Source organism: Mustelus asterias, chromosome 13, assembly GCF_964213995.1.
Source record: "Mustelus asterias chromosome 13, sMusAst1.hap1.1, whole genome shotgun sequence".
Lineage (NCBI taxonomy): Eukaryota > Metazoa > Chordata > Chondrichthyes > Carcharhiniformes > Triakidae > Mustelus > Mustelus asterias.
The window spans coordinates 11,929,436-11,956,680 of NC_135813.1; the positions used below are offsets into that span (position 1 = coordinate 11,929,436).

At 43.9% G+C, this 27,245-nt stretch overlaps 1 protein-coding gene across 3 annotated transcripts in view; it reads right to left on the reverse strand.

Moving 5' to 3' along the window:
* Nucleotides 1-6,084: 6,084 nt before the first annotated feature.
* Nucleotides 6,085-27,245, reverse strand: part of LOC144502433 (SH2 domain-containing protein 3C-like) — a 172,335-nt gene continuing 151,174 nt past the window's right edge. For all 3 annotated transcript variants that reach the window (XM_078226334.1, XM_078226335.1, XM_078226336.1), the window contains 8 exons: nucleotides 23,747-24,195; nucleotides 22,628-22,752; nucleotides 21,490-22,151; nucleotides 18,374-18,489; nucleotides 15,510-15,681; nucleotides 11,794-11,905; nucleotides 10,355-10,561; nucleotides 6,085-8,797 (listed from right to left, as the gene is read on the reverse strand). In XM_078226334.1, coding sequence (XP_078082460.1) covers nucleotides 8,622-8,797; nucleotides 10,355-10,561; nucleotides 11,794-11,905; nucleotides 15,510-15,681; nucleotides 18,374-18,489; nucleotides 21,490-22,151; nucleotides 22,628-22,752; nucleotides 23,747-24,195 — 2,019 coding nt within the window. In that variant the 3' untranslated portion in view covers nucleotides 6,085-8,621. The remainder of the gene's footprint in view (nucleotides 8,798-10,354; nucleotides 10,562-11,793; nucleotides 11,906-15,509; nucleotides 15,682-18,373; nucleotides 18,490-21,489; nucleotides 22,152-22,627; nucleotides 22,753-23,746; nucleotides 24,196-27,245) is intronic.

A 27,245-nucleotide genomic window follows, 5' to 3' on the forward strand; every position in this document is an offset into this window, starting at 1 on the left:
TGACATTTATTGCCTATTCTTGGTGTTGTGTGAAGATGTTGGTGGGTCCCCTTGTCCTGCTACGATAGCCAGGTTTTTTGCTTCATTCTGGTGGTGATGGCATTCTGTGCTGGAGTTTGGTAGGTAATTTCAGGATTTGAATGCTGTCATGATAAAGGAATGGCTTCATTTCAAGATTTTGATAGTGACTCTAAAGGGATACCAACATTTGTCCAAGTCAAGATGTTGTGCAACTTGGAGATGATGGTGTTCACTTGTTATTGCTGTGTGGTATTGCAGCATATGGTGTATTTACCCACTGTGCCTGTATAAGAGCAGCTTTAAATGTTGTTTGCATCTGTTGTGGTGGTAACAATCTTAGTCTGGCTCGTAGGTAAAACCAAACCAAAGCCAAAATACTGCAGATGCTGGAAAGCTGAATTAAAAACAGAAAATGCTGGAAATACTCAGCAGGTCTGGCAGTATCTATGTAGAGAGACTGAGTTAACGGGCAGGATTCACCGATCTCGATCACTCCGCCCCTGCTTCCAGAATGGAGAACTTGGCGCTCAGCCAAAACTTCACTCACTGCAGCGGCACTGAAAAATCCCAGCTGCGGGTGAGGTCAGAGGTTTTGGCAAAGGTTTTAGGCCAGTGACTTTTCATCAGATTTTCATAGAATTTAATTCAGTCCTTTCTAGCTGTTCCACTAAAATGTCAAATATTAAATGTCTGAGGTTTCCCAGTGGTTCAGTACCCATTGTAGAATTGACCAATAGCAAGAAGGCTCTCGTTCAAACTGCAGGGCTGTGCTGAGATAGATAACTTCAGTCAACAGTGCAGCGACACATATTTTTCACTGACTTTTTTATTAGCAATAGTGGGTGCTACAACATGCAGCTGTGCTGGAGGCAGAAAAAGAATCATCCTGACTAGAGTAGACAAAAATATGTCTTCCACCCCTCCCCCTCTCACATAATGCACTGCAATAAATTGCCTTAATGTGGAGCTGGTGGGAGGACACAGTTGGATCTCAAGTAATTCCACCACACAGTTATTTTCTTTCGGAATCCCTTTGGCAGCTGCGGACAGAGGGGCATCACCATTGTCATGCTGATACCTGTCTCTGTGACAGATGAGACTAACAGCAGGGCAGGCATCTGCTGAGGTGGGATCACTTCATGCAAATTAGGCAGGTCATTGTATATGTTAAACAAATAAGAAGGTACAGCTGCTGAATTCCTTTGTGGACTGCTGTATAGATATGGGCTGAAGAATAGGTATTAAAGTCTCCTTGTGCTATTGTCATTCTGCAGGCAGTTCTCATTACGCTATTAACTTACATGGAATCAGCTTCTTAATCTAGTTCCTATGTATCTGAATAGTCAATAAGTGCTGATAGCAATAATGGAGCTTAGTATAGATATCTGAACTGTTTAGTGTGCCCATCAACGTTTATGGCAAGGCTGCTGTGAGATAGGAATGGCACTGTGAGAAATAGGTAACATCAGAGGGTAAAATACTGCAAAAAGAAGAGACTGTACAGGGAGAGAAGAAAGATGGATTACTGTAAAAAAAAACAGAAGTGAAGCTTATGCAGGGAAAGAAAGAATGGAGATATAAACAGCACATCAATTGTCCAGTGCTGCTTTAATAAAGCAAGTTGCACCATCAGAACCCAACCATGAGTCATTTTAAAGATTATTTTGTACGCTTATATTTGTTTAATGTCTGGAGTATGTTTTAATCAGCTCTAGAAATAGACCTGTGTCAGTGAAAGATCTAATTAGCTTCAATCTGAGGGCAGCCATCTCGGGTCTCTGACTAAGTCTGAATAATGAAATATCTGACTTGAAAGACAACACAGTTATTTAAAAAGTAAAATTTGAAATGATAGGTTTCCAGCACCAACCATTGAATCTGTGTTTCTAATTCATGGGATTGCTGTTGATGCAAGGAAACTCAATTTCAAATTTGATTTATTTTCCAAAGTAACCTAATTACTGGAGTTTAACTCACTAGTAAAAATAAAACAAAAGCAAAATACTGCAGAGATGTTGGAAAGCTGCAATAAAAACAACAATGCTGGAAATACTGAGTAGATCAATGCAGAGGGAAGCTGAGTTTTTCCATTCGCTGCAGCGGGAGCAGAGAATCCGGCCCAGAGTTTCCGGTCGATGACCAATCATCAGATTTTCCTGGAATTTAATTCAGTCTTTTCTAGGTGTTGTACTAAAGAGTTACATATAAATGTCAGGGATTCCCTAATGGTTCACTGCCTATTGTAGAAGTGACCGACAGCAAGATTCAAACTGCAGGTCTGTTTCTCAGATAGCAAACCTCAGACAATAGTGCAGTGATGCATATTTTTCACTGACACGTTTGTTATTAGCAATAGTGGGTGCTACAACACGCAGCTGTGCTGGGGGCAGAAAAATAATCATCCAGCATTCCCACTCCTGACCATTTTCTGATGACTTCTGCTGCAAAGTACACATGAGGGTGTTGGGCATGGACAGACAGAATCAGGCTCTGAATTGATGAGTTTGTAACCTGTCAGTACCCACTGGCAGTAACTGACTTTGAACCAGGGAGTAAAGTGGATGATTTTGACTGGCCCACCTGCTAAACGTCACTCCTATGTTTAATTTCCGTTCAAACTGGTGAAATGGGGGAGAGATGTTTAAAGGACTAGTCAAATTAATATCGCCTGTTTAAACAACTGGCCAAAAAAACAAAATGGGCCCTGTTACCTTGGCCACAAGTTGAAATTGACCATTTAGATAAAATGCCAGAGGGCATTAATACCCACAGAACTATGCCCAAGGAATCTTCAGGGGAGGAAAAATGACTGAAAATTGAAGGAAAGAAAACATCATCAATATTTTGACTACCCTCTGTTTTACTCTACCTCACCTTCCAATTAATGGGACAGACTTTATGACAGATTGGTGCCTGGAAGCAAACCTGACAGGCCATCCGAGTTAGCAACACTGCCTCTTTAACGCAAACCTTCCTTTAATGATTTTACCACAAACTAGCACTCCCAGAAGAACTGACAGATGTAGTGACTGCACCTGTCACAACAATTTATCTTGTGATAATCTACCTAGCTTCTCCCCATAAGCCACAGTTAGCACAACTCATTTTTTGACGTTGGGTTTCATTTATTTCAATTGCTCTTTTTTTAAATCTTGCCGCCTTTGTCATCATTCAATGTTGTGTTCCATCATTTTGCAGTGGATGGTCAGGCCAACCTAACTCTTGGGCTTCTTCCAATGCCACTTTGCAGTTGTAGCAAGCAAAATCAGTCAGTTTAAGGAAATCACTTTCACTCTCTGATTTTCCTCATATCTCGTGAAAACAACTGTCCATAATTCAGCACTCTGCTTCCTCAGTAACGTGACCAATGCTGGGAACTCAGCATATGGGGAATGGCACACAAACCATTCTAAGTGCTGTACTGGCAACAGGTAAGACAGGGGTGAAAGGCAATTCGGGTCCATTATAGCACTGCAGCGTCTGTGGATGGTTCTTTTTCTGATGTAATTATGAAAGATGTGTTTGTTTAATGTCTTCTGGATCTGTGTAACTTTGTGCTGTTGAGATGGTATTTTATGGGAGATTTTGGTGGGAAAGTCACTGTCAGATTTCCATCCCAGCCAGGAAAGAGCTCTGTGTTACCAACTTTGTGCTGACTTATGGAATGAAGTTTTGAAGTTGTGACATGTTCCCTAACACGGAAAGTGAAATCATGTTTTAAAGTCAATATTTAAAGAGAATAGGAGTGGCGTGATTACCACTTCATATATCCAGCTGAGTAGAGATATAAATGCTTCACTGTTTCATAAACTTTACTGTTCACTCACTGTCCTCATGTGACTGGAACCACTTGCAGTTCAGGGTTTACTCTCAGTTTGGTAAGTTAAGAGTATAGGCAGAGAGGATAATCACTTAGTGGCACTTGATGTATTTCAGTAACCCAACATATAGAGAAATACCTCACCATGGCTCATTCTATCATTTACTTAGATATTGAGTAAGTAAAGACGACTGACGGGTGATTCTGAGTTGGAGCAAAAACTCCAAAATATGACTATGCCTCTAAGCTGGGGTGGGGTGATGTGGCGAAGGGCAGGGAAAATCAACTAAGAATTCCACTCATTTGCATTATCTGATTACCTCTATCGAAAAAGATGCATGCGTTGGCTGAGGGCAGCATCAAGTTTGTGCTCCATCATGATGCCCCTCCGGCCCCACTTAACCACCTACCCTCTCTGTCTGCGTTCACACTTCAAACAAGGTTGTCCGGTGAGGTACCTAAGGGTGGCCATTGCCCGTGCAGCCAAAACATTAGTCACCAACTTCATGAGGAAGAAGAATCGTAATCAGTGTTTGTATTTATAGGTTTCAACATTTGTCCAACATCTGAATATGTGGCAGTGGATCCTGCTTCAGCTCATTCTCACCAGCTCTCGAGGGAGCTGACTGTTTATTTGATTTAACTCAGTCAGCAATGATGCTGGTATTGAAGTATTTTTAAGTATTGTGTTTTTCGTTTAGAAGCACATTGAAACCAGATGTCGCACATTCCAACTCTCCCATTCATCAGAATACTGTCAGTCAGCTCTTGAAACTAGGCTGTTGTCTTTTTTGGATAATGCAACGTAATTCTTACACTGTCTAGTTAACAATCTATTCTGAAAGGGCTGGAAGGCTATGAATATAAAATATATGACTTGCATCATGTGCCTGACCTGGCCTGATCTTAAGGTTCTATCACAGATTAATTTTATTTTAACTTTTTTAATCAAAGACTTAAATTGCAGTATGAAATTCCTCTGTTTCCACCATTCTGCACAAGTCTGCTCCAACTGCTACCAAAATTGCTCATCTCAAGAGATGTGGTAGTGTGGGAAATGGAAATATTACATATGGGTGGGGTGGGGGGGTGAGTGAGTGAATGACCGGAGATTGAGGGTTAAAGCATTGTTGGAGCAGAATAAGGGAAGTTTCACTCTGAAGCTGACCTGTTGTCTACGTGACCGGCGAGTGCCCGATGCTGACGCTTGATTCCTAGGATGGAAGCTCTATTCCTCAACGTTAACATCCGTCACTTTGATTAGCACAAGCGCCTGCAGACATCCAGTCAAGTGAAGCTCCCCCGTTCCTCAAACATTGTCAACAGGTTGAAGATTAGTGTACCCTGTATGCACATAGCCTTTGAATTCCATAACCAGTGTGCTCAGTCTGCAATGTGTTTGATGTTCTGCCAGATAACTCCAAGAGTGAGAGATGTATTAAAGGCAGTTCCATATAGCTTCCATGGGTTAGTTTATGTGAAGACAATAACATTGATCAAAAGTGACAACAGATGTATTTAAAGGAGAAGTATACTCTGTTGAATTGCCACATAATTGTAATTGTTATTCAAAGATTTCCACTGTCACTCCCTATTCTTTTTTATCATACAATCCAAACAGTGCAGAAGGAGCCCATTTGGCCCATTGAGCCTGTGCCAACAACAGTCCCACCCAGACCCTATCCCTGTAACCCCATATATTTACCTTGCTAATCCCCCTGACACTAAGAGGTAATTTAGCATGGTCAATCCATCTCACCCACACATCTTTGTACTGTGGGAGGAAACCAGGGCACCCAGAGGAAACCCACGCTGACATGGGGAGAATGTGCAAACTCTACACAGATAGTGACCCGAGGCCGGAATTGAATCTGGGTCCCTGGCACTGAGAGACTGCAGTGCTAGCCATTGTGCCACTGTGTTTTTTTTTATCTCTCCTCTCCTGAAGACAGAACCTCATGCTGGGGTATAGATTCCACAGGAACTCTCCACTCCCTTTGCACTCTGCCTCAATTGACCGTACTAAATTTGTTGTGTTAAATGGACATTGTTCCCAGAGTACTCAGTGCTTCGAGATCAGCTAACACAGCACAGGCCATATTCAATATGGTTCGGACCACACTAGGTTGTGCAGTTAACCCACTGGGATATTGCAAGAGCTTTAGTCACCTTTTAAAGAATATATTGTTTACACATCAAAACTGTAAGCCATAATTTTTTCTCATATTTCAGTACTTGTAATGTTTCTTTTTTCAACTTTTAATTCACATGTACATTAAAAAAATTATTTCATTTGCACCATTGAGTTCCAGAAATCACACACAATTACTTGTTTTGGCTTACACAAACCTATTAATACGTTCATGAACATCCAGGATTATACTCTACAACAAACAGGGCTTTGATTTTTTAATGCGAGGACATAGAATTCATATATACATCTCTCTGTATTTACACTGTGCCATAATTGTAAAGCAGAAGACAAGAACACTGAAGGAGTTTGTGGTACAATGTGGAAAGAGCTAAAATACTACCACATTGTTAGGACTCTGACTGCACATGAGGTACACTCCTGTCCTGGGAACTGCAGAATTGTTGCTTAAGGTCTGTTATTTAGCACTATAATTTAGTTAAATTTTGTATCGTTGTGTTTTCAGCCGCATGATATTATACCACTCCACTTGGTAAGTGCCCAGGTGAAGAACATTCTGTTTTTATTTTGGTGTATGTGAATTGGGAAGTGTTTCAGTTTCAACAGCAGCTGTTTCAGAAACTGAATCGGACTGTACACTCCAAAAGCCCAGCCCTGAGAAAACGATGAATGTTATTGTAATGGAGATCAGCACTCAAGGTCTACACACAACTCAGCGGCTTTGGCTTTAGGATATACTGCATGTTTCCTCATGTACTTATGTACAGGATTAATGTATTCAAATGGACCTATAATACAATATTTTGAAACCAAGTTCTGCATCATTTTTTAATACAGAAATATGAGTCTAAACTAAACATTTACTGCGAGCAATTTCACTGTTCTTCAGCGAGAGAAAGTTTGATGTACAGGAGTGTCACAGAGACTGAGAGGAAGGTTAGTTTCCTGGGAGAAAACTAATCAAAGTACAGTTACTCAGTTTTCCCCCTTCCCCAGTTTTCTCTCCTGTGCTAGGATACAGTTCCACATGCTCTGCTTACTTTCTGATACTTCATTCCAGTGAGCCCAGATAGAGAGGATCAGCAGGCTTCTGGGGAGCATCCTACTCCCAGTCTCACCTCGTCAATAGATGGTGATTGGGAACAGAATATTTGGCAGGTTCCTAAATGGATACTCCGGCACTGCTCAATAAGCCACTTATCTTTGATAAATGTCCTGTGTCCTTCTGGGTTGCCCTCACTGTGTAGTCAATAATGCTATTCCCTACTAGCATTCCCTCCAAAGAAGAACCCTCTCACACACTGTCCACCTTAGCTGCACTGGCATCTGCTCATCATGTTATTAATGTACTATTTAGTCAACCAGCCACAAGGCACGTTGATCAATGGTGAATCATCCCTCCCACCAATATAGTAGTGAGGATGTATTTACACAAGGTGGCTCTCTGGACATGCTACTTTACACCAATGTTATCTTAGAGCGGGGAAATAAAACTTTACTATACAATAACTTTACATTGACAATCAGACATTGTCATTTCAAGGGCAACAATCCAAACAGAAACTCGCTAATTCCCCACATTGTCTCACTCATTGGAGTGCTGATCTTTTTATGATTTATTTGATTTTCTGAGATATCTCGTCAAGTCTTGATAACTCAGCACTGATTTTTCTGGGGAGTTTGCTTTGACTTTAAATGCAGGATTTTCTACATTTAGGGGGATAGTTAAATACAGATTGTTGTTGTACATTGGACAATGTTTTTGGTTCTTTTTGCAGAAAGTGCTAATCACCCTGGTTGTGGTCATTTTCTGAAAGTCTTTACTTAGGAATCATTTTCAAAATATTGCTGTTGACAGGAGCTTTATTTCATCCTCAGTTTTCTTCCCTCTTCCTGAAGGATTTGCTGGGGTGCGGTTCCAAAGGTGCCGGCAGGCCTCAACTACATTACTGTCATTCATATTAAGTATAGAAAGTTTATGCTGACAGACGATTGGCTTCTTAAAGGCGTCATGAGACAGACGGAGCTCATTGGTTTATTCTGGAGAACAAACGATGAGTCAATCAGTCCCATTCCTGACTCAATCCCCACGGCTCTTCAAGTTTATTTCTCTCAACTGACCATAGTTGAACCCAATCTTCTCTGCGGATGCACTTTCCAGGAAGGGTCACTGGATAACAATTGCAGCTGATATTTTTTGGAGTCCCTCGTCGCTCACCTGGCTGAGGTAAGCTCACTTGACACAGATCAAGGATCGAACCATGGATTTTCCCTCATCTGTACAAAGTGGATGGTGACTTTATCTGCTGGCACTTGGCATTTTTCAAAACTCCTTAAACTCAAAAATGAGAAGAATGAGTCCGAGATATTTACAATAGGCCAAAAAAAAGTTAACTGTAATTTGGAATCCACTCCCATGTCTTCCTGTTTCTTTGTGATTCTGTGCACAGTCACTTGTGAATCACACGTAGCATTATTAAGATAGTGCTCTGTCAATCAAACTTTTTTTTTAAACAATAGAAGCAAAAATAATACAAAACTAGGAAGTTCCTGTTCAGTGATTGTTCCCTTTAACCAATCTTGTACTACAATTTTTAAGAATCTTTGTGGATTTTTCTTTCCTTCGAGCTACAATTCACTGTGACGGACTGGAGGCTCCAGCTTGTTTGAAAGTGCGCTTAAGACCTTGTCAAATTTTTCATATCGCTCGACTTGGTTGCCTTCAGCTCCTCGGCTCCCCCACAGCAATCGCATCTGAAACTCTGTCTTGAAGATTTCAAGAACTTGTTCATTTTCCTGAAATCCTGAGGAGGGAAACAAAGTGTCACACCTTAGAGCTTTCTGTGAAGAAAATATATTCTGTTCAGCAAAGTGAGGAATGCCACAAACATCTTGACCCCCAGGTTACTATGAGATATTGCTGTCTTTTGCTCCTATTGTAGGCACTGAGCACTCGAATGAGCTATTCCTAGATTGTAAATGAGGAACTGTTCTTCACACAGCAAGTTGAGAACTAGAATGTGCTGCTTGGAAGAGTGGTGGCAGCAGATTCGATAGTAACTTTCAAAATTGAATTATATAATGAAGGTGAAGATTTTGCAGGGCTATAAGGAAAAGGCATGATAGAATAATTGCATAACCTCCACAGGTACAATGCCAGGATGGTGTTTCTGTGCTGCATCATTACTTGATTCCATAAGATGCAGTGTAAAATTCCCTCTACATTCTGCACCAACCTCAACTTAACATATTTTACTGCACCACCCCCCATGCAATACTTCCATTTCCTGCATCAGTCACCCATATAACCTTTCTGAATGAAATTGATCTTTGCAGCAATTTGTGCTGAATTACACACACACTGTGTTGTGGACTTGTCCACCAAGAACAATGAGCTTCACCATCAGCATTCAACCCATCTGTCTGGACTGAATCCAAACAGTGTCTCAGAGGAGAAAGTACAATGTACTGACAATGTGCTTACAGAATTGTAATAACACTCAAGTTCTCTTGGTTTCAAGCCTCCCTACACCTTGCACTATTCCCTAAACCAGTGCCTAGACAAGCAACTTACTGCAGGGGCCTCACAATTCTGCTTTGTGAGCAGCTGGTAAGAGGGATGGGTAGGTAACCCGTCGATGAAGGTTTCTTTCCTTATCTATGACAAGGTAACTATATCTTCTCAGTGTATACCCTCTTGCTGTTCCTGCTAGTGCACAAGTACACCACTTCGGGATATGCTCAGGAGAAACTGCACAATCTCCTATACCATGGTGCAGTTGCCTGTCCTTTAATTTTCTCTTTGGAACAATATCTTATCAATAGAAAGTCCACTGTACACTGCATTAGAATGAAGTATTTAAACTGGTGCTGAGTGTGGTAAATACAGATAAGAGAGGTCTCTGTTTCAATCCCTGCTCTGTGCCATATTAGCTCACTTCAGTCAGACTCACAGTGGATGGCTTCAGGATTTCTGGATTAAGGTGGGGAAACCAAATTCAGTTTGGGTTCCTGTCAGTGACTCCTGCTGGATTGTCTAGACTGGAATATCTCAGTGATCAAGCCTGTTATTTTCAAACTTTACTCAAAAAATGAATTTGGCACAGTGGGGAATGGAGGGAGATGGAGAAGATGAGAACATGATTCCTCACCATTTGAAAAGGTGGAGAAGTGGAGAAATTAATGAAAGATCTCTGGAATCTTATCACTTCATGCCGGTGGGATTTTCCCATCCTGCTACAGTGAACGAAGATTTGACTGGTCGCCAAATTCTCCACCTTTACTGCAGCGGGAGCATGGCATTAACGGCAGGTAAGATTGCTGTTTAATCAGGTAAAAAGTAGAAAGAGAAGAGTTCTTACCTTGTAGTTTCAGTTCAGCATTTGTTCTGTACAGGCCCCCATGATGTGCAATCGTCCTTGCGGCCTCCAGATGTGACATAACTACCTCGACACCACTTTCACTGATCTCCCATGCCTCCAGGTTGTCAGTATTCACCACGTTACGTTCAAGCAGAGTGATGAGAGGAACCACATGAGGAAAGGCCGTGTTGGTCAGCGGGGATACCTCTGAAAGGTAGAGAGTTTTTTTTTCAGTGAAAACACTGAAATAGCTGAAGGAATAAGAATGTGAAGCACAGAATGAGAATATTCTGTTGCTTCCAAAAACCAGCTGCTCAGCCATCAGAATCTCTAACCTACTTCTGAGGGAATATCCTGCCTCAATACTGACAGAGAATTGAAGCAAAGCCCCAAAATATTCATTTTCTTTATTCATCCTGGCCTTGTGTCTCTCAAAATATCCTCACTATGAAGATGAACTATGATGCATTTGATCCTCTCACCCCTATACTCACTCTATCCCTCTACCTCTGAGCCCCTTCTCCAGCTGACTGTCTACGTGGCTCATTTGTGAAGGTTTCCTTCTATGATACTCTCTTGTTATTGTTAAGATACATTCTATCAGTTATGATGGGCTGAATTTTATGAACAGGGCAGAAATCCTGCCACTCGGGCCAAAAGCAATTAAGGACAGCGACCTTTTGCTCAGGAGCTGCCAGCCCAATCAGAGGGCTGGCAGCTCACCAGTGCCACTGGCAACGGTGGCCATTACTGAGGCTGCAGGGAGAGGGTGTCTCAATGGCCCACCAGCCTCAATGACAGATGGGGTTGGGGGTCACTGGGACCAGGCAGCCAGACCCTGTTGATTGTTTGGTGGTGGGTTGCAGATCTAGAAGTGCCAACTCTCCAGGAATGCACAAGAGTCCCCAGGATTGAAGATTGATCTCCAGAACATTACTGAAAGCAATACCCCGGAGAGAATTCACAGGGATGTAAAGACATGGTGCGCGAGGAACAAAGCTGTTTGAGGCAGTTGGAGACAGGAAGTTATGTAAGGAAGCCTCCAGGAAGTTGGCAACCCTAGGGGGGAGTTTGTGTGGTGCTGGCGGTTCTGTTGCCTCAAGAGAGGTCATTTGGCACCAGAGGAATATGAGCCAAGGACTGTCCATAAAGGAGGGCCCCTCTCCTGGAGATGGGTACAGGCCCTTAACTGATCACTTAAGTGGTTCAGTTGGCCTCCTGGCAAGCGTGCCAATCTGCCAGCTTTCCTGCTGCTGTACAAAATGGCATGGAGGCAGGAAGGCATCTGGCTATGTGTGTGTATGCCCCCCTCCCCATGCCTTTCTGTGCCATTTTGCCAGCCTTCCTGCCACTCCATAGGGCCCTGAAAATCCTGGCCAAAGAACGGGAGGAAAAACTAAAAGGAAAAATCTGTACTGGCTGGATAAAAGGTCAGTTACCTCTTCCTTCATTCATGTTTTTCATGAAGGGCTTCAGTTTCTTCTCGTAGAGAATCGCTCCCTCCGTGTGACGCTGGCGAAGAGCCATCCACGTCTGCTCGAGCCTTGAAATCTACAAAACGGGAAAAGCCCAAAGTAAATAGGAGCTGCAACTGGAAGGTAACGGATTAGATAAAAATGAATGACACCACGCGTGGGCAACCTGCAGTCAAACTGCAATATTCATCTTTACAATGAGTCCTTGTGTCAGGGAAGAGGGTAATTAAACCCGACTGCTTTTTTTTCCCCCTCTGATTGGGTTTTTTGATTAAGTAACAGAAATGATTGATGATGGTGGTGCAGTCGGTGTTGCATTTACTTCCAAAAGGCATTTGACAAAGCACCGCATAACAGATTTATTCAGAAAATAGAAGCACATAGTATTAAAGGGAAGGTGTCAGCTTGGGTCCAAAATTAGCTAAGGGATAGGAGGCAGAGAGTGGTGGTGTACTGACGTTTGTTTAACTGGAGGCAAGTGTGCAATGCAGCCACCCAGGGATCGATATTCGGACTATTGCATTCTTTGTTGTAAATAAATGATTTGCACTTGGGCATTGTGAGTACAGTTAAGAAGTTTGCAGACGATATACAACTTGTAATGAACAGGATAGGAACAGACTCCAGGAGGACAAAGAGAGACTGGTGAAGTGGATAGACACTTGACTGATGCAATTTAATGGGGTTAAGTCTGATGTGATGCACTTTGGGATATGTATTCTAATCTGAATGGAACTATTTTGGAAGGAGTGCAAGAGCAGTGGAAACAACTTGCATATTCACAAATCCTTACAGGTGGCGGAACAAGGTGATAAGATGCTAAGAAAGCATATGGAGACTTGGTTTTGTAAATAGGGGCCATGAATACAAAAGCAAGGAAGTCATGGTAAACCATTACAAGTCACTGGTTAGACCTCAGCTGGAATAGTATGCACGATTCTGGACACCAAAGTTTAGGGAGGATGAAAAGCCCCCAGAGTGGGTAAGGAGGAGGTTTAGCAGGATGATGTTTATGAGGGCATTTGGTTAGAGAGAGAATGAAGAAGTTGGGATTAATCTCTGCTCAAAGGAGAACAGGTGGAGACCTGACAGAGGTTTTAAAAATTATGAACAGAAAGAGAAGGGAGAAACTGTTTCCTCTGGCAAGTGGGCTGATAACAGCTTCATTGATGGTTGCTTAAAAAAAGAGATGTGCGGTCAAAACATTTTGTCTTGTACTCATCAGGACAGACACAACAATACCAATTGTAAACAAAATAATTTATACTGCATGAGAAGAGAGTGCTGATTGGTTGGCAAGTAGACTCTGATTGATAGTGACGTTGCCATGGAGAATGTTCCAGCGAACCGTTAACTGCCAAGTTTTTGTTTAAATTCAAACCAAGCAGGCCAACTCTGGTCAAGGCATTGCCATGGGAAATGAATCAGGGAATGGCTGCCCCCAAGCTTTTGTTCAATTGCAAAAGATGTAATATATGTACATGCTCCTTCTGTCTGCAATGGACAGCTCACCCGCATGCGCAGGTGAGCCACACTGCAAGCCCAACCGATAAATCTTAAATCCAATTTAATTTACCTACACATTCTAGAAGCTACAGATATGATGAATGCAAGATGAAAAGCTTTGACAGCACATCTCTTTTTCATCAATACTCAAGTACTGTACTACCAAATTACAATTTCATTGATGTTAAATAATTAGCAAAAGAAGTGGAGGGGAAATGTGAAGAAACCTCTTCAAAACTAGAGGGCATAGGTTTAAGGGGAGAGATACAAAAGTGTCCAGAGGGGCAAATTTTTCACAGAGGGTGGTGAGTGTCTGGAACAAGCTGCCAGAGGTAGTAGTAGAGGTGGGCACAATTTTGTCTTTTAAAAAGCATTTAGATAGTTACATGGGTACGATGGGTACAGAGGGAAATGGGCTAAATGGGATTAGTTTAGGGGTTTTAAAAAAGGACGGCATGGACAAGTTGGGCCAAAGGGCCTGTTTCCATGCTGTAAACCTCTATGACCCTATAAAGAGAGGGTTATTCAGATCAGGAACTTAAAAATGTGGTCGAATCAGATTCCAAAGTCACTTACAAAATGCAATTGGACATGGACTCAAAAGAGGATTCATTTGCAGGATTACGGAGAAAAGATCTGCGATACAGAACTAAAATTGGACAGTCTTTTCAAGAACTGCTGCAGGCAGTTTTGTTTTATGCTGTAAGAATCTATGACCCTCTGAATCTAAGGGTTTTCCAAGAATAATGGACAAAGTCATGAAAATTAATCCTCAGAGAACCGGGTACTCCCTAAATGCTGTTTATCGGAAATGGAATTGGATTTATTGAGCTGCTGTAACTCAGTCGTCCTGATATTTCTCAAAACACTGCTATTATAAAATAGTGAATTAGAATTATTGTGAGCAATGCCATTGGAGATAGATTAGTCCCATAAAAAGGGCCATGGGATACTTGTATCTGAGCTAAATGGAACAAATGATTCCCGAAACAATCCAACTGACATCTAACAGTGATCACACTTTGACTACAAAGGATCAGGCAAATAAGTACACAGCACAATTCGCACATGTAAGTCACCTGGTCTCTAAAATCAGCTAGTTGTTTAACTCTGGGTCTGATGTGTAACAAAACAAAAAACTGCATTATCTTTTTTAACCCTGTGTGTACCCTGACTAGTAAGAAAGAAGCCAACAGCGACACTTAACATAAACAGAAAGAACTGCTACAATTTTGGAGCAATGCCATCTGTAAATAACATGGGGATGCAACAATGCACATTTACTGGATGTGTCTCATATTTCCTGTTAATTGAGTTCAGATCAATACAGGATCGGCACTGCTGAATGAAGATATTAATGGGACATCTAAAAGCCTGTAGCTGCATTATGCACCAGCTGTAAAATACTTAAAGGCTGTGGTTGACGTTTTGCCAACATGGGTGTTTCTAGTGTGTAAATGCCATGTTTGACCAACATAAACACTACCTTTCCATGGCATGGAGCTTTTGAACGTGACCTAAACCCATTTATAGGACAAAAGAAATCAAAGCTTTGCCAGTGGTAATTGGTAATATTGAAACATAGAGGCAAGTGGATTGAAGCAGAGCGGAACTCCACTTCCACACACCACCCTCTTCTGGTGATTTTTGTTAAACCTCCAGTGCAGGCATAGGTGAAGGAAATCGTACTTGGTGTTCAACACGGCACATTGGCACAGTGGTTAGCACTGCTGTCTCACAGCGCCAAGGACCCGGGTTCGATTCCCCGCTTGGGACACTGTCTGTGCGGAGTCTGCACATTCACCCTGTGTCTGTGTGGGTTTCCTCCAAGTGTTCCAGTTTCCTCCCACAGTCTGAAAGACGTGCTGGTTAGGTGTATTGGCCATGTTAAATTCTCCCTCAGTGTAGCCGAACAGGTGCCAGAGTGTGGCGACTAGGAGATTTTCACAGTAACTTCATTGCAGTGTTAATGTAAGCCTTATTTGTGACACTAATAAATAAACTTTAAACAAACCACCTTAGCTCACCCAGGTGCTGAGAGCAGATTTGGAGAGGGTTAGGAGGAGACTTCCCAGCCAGTCTTTGGCTCAGGGAGTTTTATACACACCGATCGGTGAATAAATGAAAGATAAGAAACCTTTAAAGGAAATCATCTCTCTCTTTCCAGCACCCACCTGAGGCATTTCCAACGCCTTCATCACAGCAGCAAAGCCAAACATATTCCCCATGTTGCTCTTCAGTTCAGCAGCCAGCTGTATAGTTTTGTGTAGGAGAGCTGCCCTCTCCTCTGTACTGCCAGTGCAGCCCAGAATGTCCACTGCCATCATGATCGACATGGTATTGAACCTACAAAAAGAGCCAAAAAAAAGTTAAAACAAAATGCTGGGAACAAGCAGCGAGTCATTTGGCAGAGAGAAACCAAGTTAACCGGCTGAAATTTGCATGTTCCCGGCACACGTGTTGTGAGGTATGGGGGGGAGACACGTAGAACAGGCGAGCAGTGTCCATCCCACCACCTTCCTGCTCACCCCCATAATACATCGGGGGGGGGGGGGGGAGGGGGGAGGGGAGACACTGCCCACCCCATTTAAATGAGTAGTCAAGGGTCAATTGACCCTGATAACATGCTGACCATGATGTAAAATGTTTGACCGGCTGAAGAGGGCAGCCATACTTTGTTTAAAGGTCAAGAAGGAATGAGGAGGGGGTGGTCGCACTCTGTAGGCTGTCCTATGCCAATCACAGGATACCTCCCCGCCCATTTTGTCCTCCCTGCTCCCTCCCTAACTGGCTGGCAGCTCCAGAGGGTGGGTCTTCCTCCACTGTGAGGGGCGCAAGTCCCACTCGGCCCTTGTTAATCCACACCACAGAGCTAGACAGCTGAGGGGTGGGTCAACGTGGAGCATGGTGGCTCCATTATTTCCAGGGTGAGGGGGGGGGGGGGGGAGTGGGTGAGCCACCTGCACCCCGCCCCCCCTCTATTATTCCACCCAATATTTCAGGTTGATGACCTTTCATCAGAACTGACCGTCAAAGTGTATGGCAGAGCTTTCTCAGAGCCCTGAGAGCTGCACTCTACTTTGAACGTGGAGATGCCGGCGTTGGACTGGGGTAAACAGAGTAAGAGTTTTAACAACACCAGGTTAAAGTCCAACAGGTTTATTTGGTAGCAAATACCATTCCATCTCCATCTGACGAAGGAGCAGCGCTCCGAAAGCTAATGGTATTTGCTACCAAATAAACCTGTTGGACTTTAACCTGGTGTTGTTAAAACTCTTACTGTCTCTACTTTGAACCCCAGACTAATTCATTCAGTAAATAACATTACTCCGAGCTGCTCTTCAAGAACATTTTCTCCTGTGATTGATTGTCAGAATTCTGTTGGAATTCCCTCCTCGCAGTTGATAATTATTCTTTATATGAGAAACGACTTGGCTAAGTATGTTTTGTAAAATAATATACATGTCACCTATTCTAACATTCCTCCTTCCTCATCTATCTTTCTCTCTCTCATTCCCCCATTAGCCAATCTCATTCAGTCACTTCAATTCAGTTCCAGACTCTGAGGCCAGATTTTAACTCTGAATGAAAGGGTTTGTGTGAGTTAAACCGGCCCCTCCGAGTTCAAAAGATGAATGTCATTCACATTATCATCTGTTATTTTAAACAAATCTGATAGAACAGATTTTACCTGCTAGCAAAGCAAAGATTTATCTTCAACCCCAGTAAGTTTAACAGAGTCCACAGCATCTAGAGTCTATGTTAAACTTGTTTAAAGTTTAATTTAAAGTTAAAATGCTCAGAGGTAAAATTAGTGAATGATTTTATCATTGAAAACAATGGAAATAATTATTGCAAGTGATAGTGAGAGATTTGAGCTTCCAAATGCCACGACAGCTTGTACAAAATTGGCCACTCGCTGTGCAGAATATAACAAGTACATATTCACACTACTGTGGCCTGGATGTAGCTTCCAATCCAAGTGCAACAACTCGCTTGCAGGATATGTTGTGATGTACAGTAAAGCATCATTCCTCACATTAGGAGGAGCACACACTGCTCCCATGACTGCATCCCCCATGAGAGATTGTGATCATGCCAGTCTCAAACCTTTCACTGGTCCATATGCGAGCAGCTGGAGGAAGGAATGGGTGGAGGATTCACCCTGTTTCCCTTCCAACTTGAGGGAATGTAACTGACCTCAGCTTGGCTGTGTTGTAAGTGGGAGAGCAGAGCGAAGGTACTCATCCTGACACACCTGCGTGTGCTTTTCCTTTGTTGAGCTGAACCCCCCCGCCCCCCACCTACCCACCTGACCCAGATGTTGAGGTTTTTGTGAAATTAGGGATTTGACAATGGAGACGAGTGTTAGCTGGTCTCCAGCCTCTGCCTCCTGGCAGTCTAAGCTCTGTGGGGAAGGCAACAACATGGAACTCCCAAGTGTACTTCCAATGGCAAATGCACTGCTTGCTGTGGTACTGAGCCCCACCGAAGCAGGTGGTTTCAGAGTTCAGACCCCAGCCTGAGGCGGATGGTGGTCGTGACCAAAATACTGAATTGTCAAAATTGGTCTTTACTTTCTTGGCTGTGGAAGGGGGAAAAAAGTAATCAGCAATTGTCCCACTCCAGATTGCTATCCAGTGACTCCATCCTGTGATACCCCCTTATTGAGGAAAAGCTTGTTGACCCTCACTGATGAAAAAAAAGAGCTCTTGGATGCAGAGGAAAAGCATCTTCAGAAGCGGGAGGAAGAAAGTGATCACATCTCCTCCCCCCAGGAAAGAAAAGTAAAGAACTGAAATGTTAACTCAGTTTGTAAATGTGTGCCGCAGTGGATACACTATCTGATTGAGTGCAAGCAAACAGGTCCGTTCAAATATAGTGACAATGTCCCAATGAATTCAGTGGATATTTTACGAATTGATGCCAGACTTTTAAGGAGCTGTTGCTATGAGTTGTTCTGTTTTAAAGAAAATGAGCTGTGACACAGCCAAGAACACAGAACGTGGTTTGCATCACGACTCTCTGCTTCTCTCACCGTTCCAGTAAGTCGAGTCGGAGCTGGTGCCCGTGGGGAAGAGTGAGTAACTCCAGCCCTGAGCTCACTCCCATCTGCTTCTGCAGTTCCTTGGAAACAGCCAGTATCCTAGCAACCTGTGTGGACGGGATATAAAGGAGATTAATCAACTTGCACTCTCAGCAATTACAGGGCCACAAATAACAGGCATCGCATTCACCCACTGAATATTGATCTGTTTATCAAACAGCATCTCTGCAGTTATTCTGGCAAGTGTGAAACATCAGGAGTCTCGATTAACGGTTAGGGGCACACATTTGTCTCTCAAAGCAAACGTGATAAATATCTGTGATCCACATTAGTCTTCAAACACAGCTAAAGATTTTAACTTTAGTTTAAAGGAATAGCATCACTATTGTCCCAACAACTATATTGAAATTAGATTTTGGAACGGCTGGGAACATGTCAACAACATTTGCTTTAAGATAAATAAAGCAAATTTAACATCTTCCATTTCCTTTGTCAAGCTTGCTAACTCTTGACTAGTGTACCTGTCACTGGCTCAGCTACCCTCTGGCATCCCATCCAAGTGGCCATCCTTCATATGTAGGCCTGAGTAGTGCGTGTCAGCATTCTATTCAACTATGGGTGGCATCACAGTTGAACCAGATCCTACCAGATATGTATCAGACATCCACTCAGCAGCAGTTTGAGTGTTGAGATAACAATTACAACCAGGATACCTGGCTGAGTTGTACCTTCCCTAGATCAGGGACATCAAGTCAGCATCTAAATCCTGGTGAGCTTAACTAACAGCACTGACAGTCGATCGAATCTGCACCGTTCCAGGCCCTTACAATCTCACTTTAGAATCATAGAAATCATAGAAACCCTACAGTGCAGAAGGAGGCCATTCGGCCCATCGAGTCTGCACCGACCACAATCCCACCCAGGCCCTACCCCCACATATTTACCCGCTAATCCCTCTAACCTGGCCAATCAACCTAACCCGCACATCTTTGGACTGTGGGAGGAAACCGGAGCACCCGGAGAAAACCCACGCAGACACGAGGAGAATGTGCAAACTCCACACAGACAGTGACCCGAGCCGGGAATCGAACCTGGGACCCTGGAGCTGTGAAGCAGCAGTGCTAACCACTGTGCTACCGTGCCGCCCTTTGATCACTGGTAGCAGAGATGTGGGTTCAAGGCCCATTATGGATTTTGATGTGCAACCTAGGCTTACAGTTCAATGCAGTGCACTTGGGTAGTGTTGCATTTTTGAAGGCACTGGGTGGAATTTTACGAGAAAAATTCTAAGTGCCGAGCTAGCGTAAAAATGGGAGCATTTCAGATCCGTTTTTTGGGCAAGTCCAAAATCTCAACCTTATGCACTTATTTTTAAAAATGGGCTAGACCGTTTCTAGCCATTAGATGGAGTGGGCGGGGCTTAAATCGCCAGCCTGCTGTATCAGCAGAGAGAGCTTTTTGCACATGTGCAGACCTCTGTGTCTGCACATGCACAATTGCAACCAGTAGAGGGCTGACAGGTCTGAGAGAGAAAGATCTAGTGGCTTTTGCTACCAAATAAACTTGTTGGATTTAACCTGGTGTTGTTAAACTTCTTACTGTGTTTACCCCAGTCCAACGCCGGCATCTCCACATCAGAGAAAGATCTGTCAGGCCTCTGCTACTGTAGAAATCATAGCCTACAGTACAGAAAGAGGCCATTCAGCCCATTGCGTCTGCACCGACCACAATCCCACCCAGGCCCTAGCCCCATATCCCTACATATTTACCCACTAATCCCTCTAACCTACACCTCTCAGGACACTAAGGGCAATTTAGAATGGCCAATCAACCTAACCCGCACATCTTTGGACTGTGGGAGGAAACCGGAGCACCCGGAGGAAACCCACGCAGACACGAGGAGAATGTGCAAACTCCACACACACAGTGACCCAAGCCGGAAATCGAACCCAGGTCCCTGGAGCTGTGAAGCAGCAGTGCTAACCACTGTGCTACCGTGCCGCCCCTACTGTAGCTGTAGCTGGCCTCAGCCCAGCACCCCCCTCCCCCGCAGATACTGTGGGGGGTCCACGGATGATCTCGAGCCCTACAGCACCCGGAAATATCCCCTCTTCCCCCCCCCCCCGCTGCCCAGATCAATCACCGTAGTTTCCCTCCCTTCCCCGCTCACCGATCGTGATGCAGAGTCGCAGCAGGCCTGCATCTCTACCCTCCCACTGATCGTGATGCAGAGTCGCAGTGGGCCCCTCCCCCCCCCCCCCCCCCCCGCCGATTGTAATGCAGTCAGAGTGCCAGGCTGGCACTGCCCAAGGAGCACCCCCACCCTGCCCTCGACCTCCCCAGGAGGCCTCAATGGTCTCCGGTTCTACTGGCGATACCATCACAAGAATGGGGCCATACGTGATCCTCGCTGAAGAGAACCTCTCCTGGCGATGCTACAAATGCAAATGAGCCCGGCCAAGTGTGTCATTACGTTAAATCCACGTAAGTGCCGTTTAAAATAAATTGAAATTATTTATTCAGCCTCTCGAACGGAAATCGGCAAAAGGCTCAATGCGCCAGATATCCAGTGCCGGTAAGAGCACAAGAGGTGAGAAATCAGGCGTAAACCTGATTTTTCAGCTCTTGTGCGATCTTACCAGCTTGCCCTGTCCATCAATGGTCAGGGCGAGCTGGTAAAATCGCCCCCACTGACTTTTGGAGGGGATTGTAAACTCTGTTGACCTATTCAGATCAATGTAGAAGAACCCCTGGCACTATTCAAAGAAGTATTCCTGGATGTCCTGTCCAAAATCTATCCCTCAACCAAAAAATAACTATATCCAATTAGTTATTAATTTAATTGTTGTTTGTGAGACTTTACTGTGCCTAAATCAGCTGCCATATACAGAACAATAGTGACCATACACTTCCAAAGTTATTCATTGGCCTTGAGACATCTTTGGAACAACCTTAGGACATGAAAGGTATTATGTGAATGAAGATCTTGTGGCACCCAGCTGTGTTACTCTGGGTGAGATGTTGCTGAAAAGAAAAGAATGTTAATTCCACAACACAAAATTGAAGATACAACTGGGGAGAATCAACCAGCACTCCGAGTTTCTCACCGTGCAATCTACTTTTGTGATGTGCTTGGCTGTTGTTTTGGGATCCTCCTCAGCCAACAGCTCCTTGACTTTCTTTAGCACAGTCATCTCGAGAGGCTTGTTCTCCAGGGGAATAAGTGCTGACTGGTATCCATGCAGCTTGAAGGAAGACACCAGTTCAATGACTGGGGCTGTGAATGAGTGGCGCTTCAGCCCCTCCTCTTTCGCACAAGTTGGTATTTGACTGAGGTACGTTTCTGTCTCCAGGATCCCGAAGTTCGTCTCAGATTGCCAACTGGAGATGTTGGGATTTTCCTCAACTTTCAACCGCTCCACATAGCTCTTTGCTATCATTTGGCTTTGTTTGAGGGCTAGTTCCAGCTGCTGCCTCTCCCAGTCAATAGGTGATGAGGGTCGCAACTCACAGTAATGGGTGTGTTCTGACTCTCTCAAGTTCTCCGATGCCTTTCTCTGGGCCAACTGTAAAGAGCCATGCAACGGAGTAGAATGTGTGCTGGTACTGTGAGGCCCACTCGAGGCCTGTGGGGGGCCTTCCCTGTTAGAGTCCTGACACAGTCTATTGCTGATCGATGGGCTAAGCTGTGGCTCACTGGACCGCTGCAGCACTGGTGATGATGGTGTCATCCTGGCCACTCGACCTAATTGGCTTTTGTGCTTCAAGCCTGCAGAGAAGACGTTACAAAAAACGTTAATGCAAGTATTCTAATTCCCAAACCTCACTGTTCCTCTCCCACTGTCTCCTTTTGATGGCCTTGGCCCATTAGTGCTGGGCTGCAGTTCCATGAGACCTTGGTCGATTCCCATTGCCAGTGTCGATTCCTCATGCACAGACAGTGAAGTTTTTTGACTATGGAGGTGATTACAGCCCTGACCAGGGCCGGGCCTGAACTTGGAACTCGGCCTGAGGTTGAGCCAGAGCCTGGGCTTGAAACTGAAATTGAGCTAGAGTATGAGCTCAAGCCTGGGCCTGAGATCATCTCAAATCCACAAACACATGCACTTTCCAGCAATTAAAAATAAACTCTCAAAGATTCTACATTCTATCCTGCAGAATATTACTGATTTTTAAATGATGATTAACGTAGGTTCAGAATTTGATCCAAGAGACCCTGCACAATATTGTCGACATTCCACTTACTTGTGCTATATTCTGGAGACAAGGGAATCTCATTCACTGGAGACATTCCGTGGTGAATATCCTTGATTTGATCCATACTGAGAGCAAAATTCCGGATTGTTTCCTTCTGGTGTGGTGACGGAATGCTGACAAAAGACAATGAGAACTGGTGAATAAAAGCTCTTTTGTTTACTCACTAACTTTTTAACTGATGAGAGGCTACAACGTACTCTGATGCGTCATAACACGAGGGTGAATGTTCCACCCCCAGTGGATCTGGACTACGAGCAACAGTAATTTGCCAGCCTGTAATTCTGGCCTGAGGCCTGGTCCATTTAAGCGAGTCTCATTAGCACCAGGACAGCGGGCTGAGGATAAAGATCTAATGAGGCAGCCAAATAGCTTCAAACCAGCACAATAACAGGCAGCCCCTTCAGCGTGTGCATCGCAAGAATAGGGTGGGAATCCTGCTCTCTAAGGGTGGGGTATCCAGGATGGTAGGCAGCAGGCCTGGCTGGTTTTCAGACAGCACTGAGGACACTCCTGCCCCTCTCTGACCCACAAACAAAGGTCCTCCTCGGTCAGAGTGGGATGCCCTCCATCTAACTCATTCCATGTATGATAATTGAGGCCCTATATATAGCAGAGGCCCTCAATTTGCATTTTAAAGTGCGCTCACAGCCTGACTATAAAGAATGGCTCAAACAGCCCAGATGTAGGCCTGGGGAAACGTTTGCTGTCATGGTGATGGGCAGGGGCGTGCTGAGTAATTGTCTTGCCATCATTTTCAGGTCCCAATTCCATCAAGTGGGATACCTTAAAATATGGTTCATTTTAATAAAAGTTGCCCACATTATGTCTCACTTTGTCTTCTGAAAGCACAGTTTTATGGTGGGATACATTTCCATTAGTGTTTGTCATGGTTCAGAACCTCAACCAAGTGTCTATTGGGCAATAAGGCAAGTTGATCATGGAGGAAGTTGGAGGAATTACAACTGAACCTATTCCTGCCCTTGGCTAACATACAGGCATACACGCAGAGAATCCCTGTGACAGGAACTATGTCTAATGATCTGATCCTTGTTTTCTCAGGAGGGGAAACAGGCTACTTTTCTGGATTCCAAAATTCCAAATGTTTACCTGTTGCCACAGCTGTCACTTCGGATAATCTTGTCAGATGTCAGACCATCCGTCATAGTCACACTCCGCCTCTTGATGTATCCACCTTTCTGGTTGGTTGGAGGATGGGTCATGCTGTGCTTCCCATTGGACAGTCCATAGCTGGCCTCCAGGTAGCGGAGTGGAAGGGTGCGGTTGATTGGAGTGTAGATGACTGCGCCACTCTGCTCAGAGACGGGCTTGCGGTTCCCGATGTAAAACCTGACCAGGGCAGGGATGTTGTCGAAGCTCTCACGCTCAAACAGATATTGGATGCGGGTGTAAGTCTCATTGGGTTTGATCATCACCTTGTTGATTTTGAAATGAAGAGGCTCATTTCGCCATCGGCAGGTCAGCACATAATCACCGACACACGTGAGTGAGTCGCGAATGAGGAATTCCCCGTTCTTCTGCACCAGGTTCTCAGAAACCTGAAAAACAAAAGCTGATGTTTATCAAAAAGAGTCCAGGAATATAAGAACAGGATTAACTCCCAACACCCTGTTACATAATTTGATTGGATCATTGTTGAATTGTTATCATCTTGCCTATCTACCTGCCATGGTTCCATATTTCCATGGTTCCACGACACAAAGATAAGTGGAAAAGTGAATCGTGTGGAGGACGGAGAAGATCTGCAGAGAGATTTGGACAGGCTGAGTGAGTGGGCGAGGATATGGCAAATGGAGTATAACGTTGATAAATGCGAGGTTATACACTTTGGAGGAAATAATAACAAATGGGATTACTATCTCAATGGAAACAAATCAAAACATGCTACCGTGCAAAGGGACCTGGGGGTCCTTGTGCATGAGACGCAAAAGCCCAGTCTGCAGGTACAACAGGTGATCAAGAAGGCAAATGGGATGTTGGCCTATATTGCGAGGGGGATAGAATATAAAAGCAGGGATGTCTTGATGCACCTGTACAGGGCATTGGTGAGGCCGCAGCTGGAATACTGTGTGCAGTATTGGTCCCCTTATATGAGGAAGGATATATTGGCATTGGAGGGAGTGCAGAGAAGGTTCACCAGGTTGATACCGGAGATGAGGGGTTTGGATTATGAGGAGAGGCTGAGGAGATTGGGTTTGTACTCGTTGGAGTTTAGAAGGATGAGGGGGGATCTTATGGAGACTTATAAGATAATGCGGGGGCTGGATAGGGTGGAGGCGGAGAGATTCTTTCCACTTAGTAAGGAAGTTAAAACTAGAGGACACAGCCTCAAAATAAAGGGGGGTCGGTTTAAGACAGAGTTGAGGAGGAACTTCTTCTCCCAGAGGGTGGTGAATCTCTGGAATTCTCTGCCCACTGAGGTGGTGGAGGCTACCTCGCTGAATATGTTTAAAGCGCGGATGGATGGATTCCTGAGCGGTAAGGGAATTAAGGGTTATGGGGATCAGGCGGGTAAGTGGTACTGATCCACGTCAGATCAGCCATGATCTTATTGAATGGCGGGGCAGGCTCGAGGGGCTAGATGGCCTACTCCTGCTCCTATTTCTTATGTTCTTATGTTCTTATATCGAGGCAGCACAGTGGTACAGTGGTTAGCACTGCTGTCCCCAGCGCCAGGGATCCAGATTCAATTCCCAGCTTGGATCACTGTCTGTGCGGAGTCTGCACATTCTCCAGTGTCTGCGTAGGTTTCCTCCGGGTGCTCCAGTTTCCTCTCACAGTCCGTAAGACATGCTCGTTAGGTGCATTGGCCATGCTAAACTCTCCCTCAGTGTACCTGAACAGGTGCCGGAGTGTGGAGACTAGGGGATTTTCACAGTGACTACATTGCATTGTGAATGTAAGCCTACTTGTGACACTAGTAAACAAACTTTAAAACTATCCTTCAATATCCTTTCCTAGTCAAAAATCTCAGTTTTGAAATTTTCAATTAGCTTCAACAGCTTCTTGTTGGGGGTGGGGTAGAGAATTTAGAGTTTCCAGTTTCTAACTTCACTCATTACTTTATAAGTTCTAACAGCCAATATCTCAACATGGACTCCATTGGTGGACTGGTGGATCCCTCCATATGGCCAGACAAACCAAGGAGATTCCAGATTTCATTTGCAGTTTGTGCTGTGCTACCATTGGCCATAATTAACATCCATGGGTGAGGGGGTAGGGGAAAGCAGCCAGTGTTTCTGATCCTGATAACTGTCCAGCAACCTCTCACCAGAAAGTGGATTTGTAGTCTTTCTGGACGGGAAATGGGACAATGCCAGAATGGTGCGGTAGGTGGTTGAGACTGTGACATGTTATTGGAGCAGAGTAGAAGGTGCTTTGCAAAGCCGATCTGCCAGGCTCGTCACTAACCCAGGCTACCTGAAAAGAAATTGTGCCGCATCTATTTTTGCACCTTACTCTGGCTGGACACAAAATTCACGAAAAAGAAAACTATAAGAGGCAGAGATGGAACATTAGGGTTGAAGATACTGAGAAGCTGTCGACTGTGTTTGGCTGTCAGCTGCGCCTCACCCTCGCCACTCTGTGCCGTATATTTATGTCCGTAATGCATACAGCAGTAAAAATGTCAAACCATTTTCCTACAGAGGGAAAGCAGAAGATGTATTGCACTTGTTTACCTGTCTTTTAGGTGACTATCTCCCTCGATCACTCAATTCATATTCATGGTAATACTCAGGGGAGCTATCACCTTGACATGTCAATTTGTTTTTGAACCAGATTCATTTCCGGTAGCTGGATTTTCTTTTTTCTTGTCAAATGCTCTACTGAACACCTTGAAAACACTGACTGAATCATGGGGCTTTAGTGAACAAGAACTAAATAGAGGAGTTAGTGTGTATAAATGTCAGAATTCTGAAATGTTTTTCTATCCCCTTCCTCAAGAGGTCGTAATCTATTTACTGGTATTATAAAATTGTGGTCAGAAGTTATAAACCTGTGCAGCATTCTTACATATCACAAAATAATTACAGATGGTGATGACATTTTGTCCACCTTAAACCACCTGTAAAGACCCTAACATTCCTTTATTGCAATATCCCAATTGCTCCTTCAATAATTCTAAATTTTCACCTGTACTGTTCTAGCTGAAACTTCATTCTACGTAATGAAAGTCCTTGTGTCTGAACGAAACCATCTTTATTGTTCTTGATATCATTTTTGCTTTTACTCCTTTAAACTGTATCCCATTATCATATTGTCAAACTTAACTTAATTTTACAACTTTACCATTATCATTCCCTGAATAATCTTATAATTATCTCTGAGGTCACCACTCAAATGCTACCTTTTGAGGTTGAAAGGCCAAAGAACCGCCAGTCTTTCCACTTGATTTAAGACCCCTGACATTCAGGATCAGCCGTGTAACCTTCCTTCACCACTCCTCCAACACTTGATGGTTTTTCCTTGTGTCTCAGTGATTAGAACTCAGTAAAATTGGTCAAATTGAAATTTGACCAGAGCACTATAGAGTCTGGGCAAAACTTACAATGAATATTTTCAAGACTGAGGTAGATGGATTCTTGGC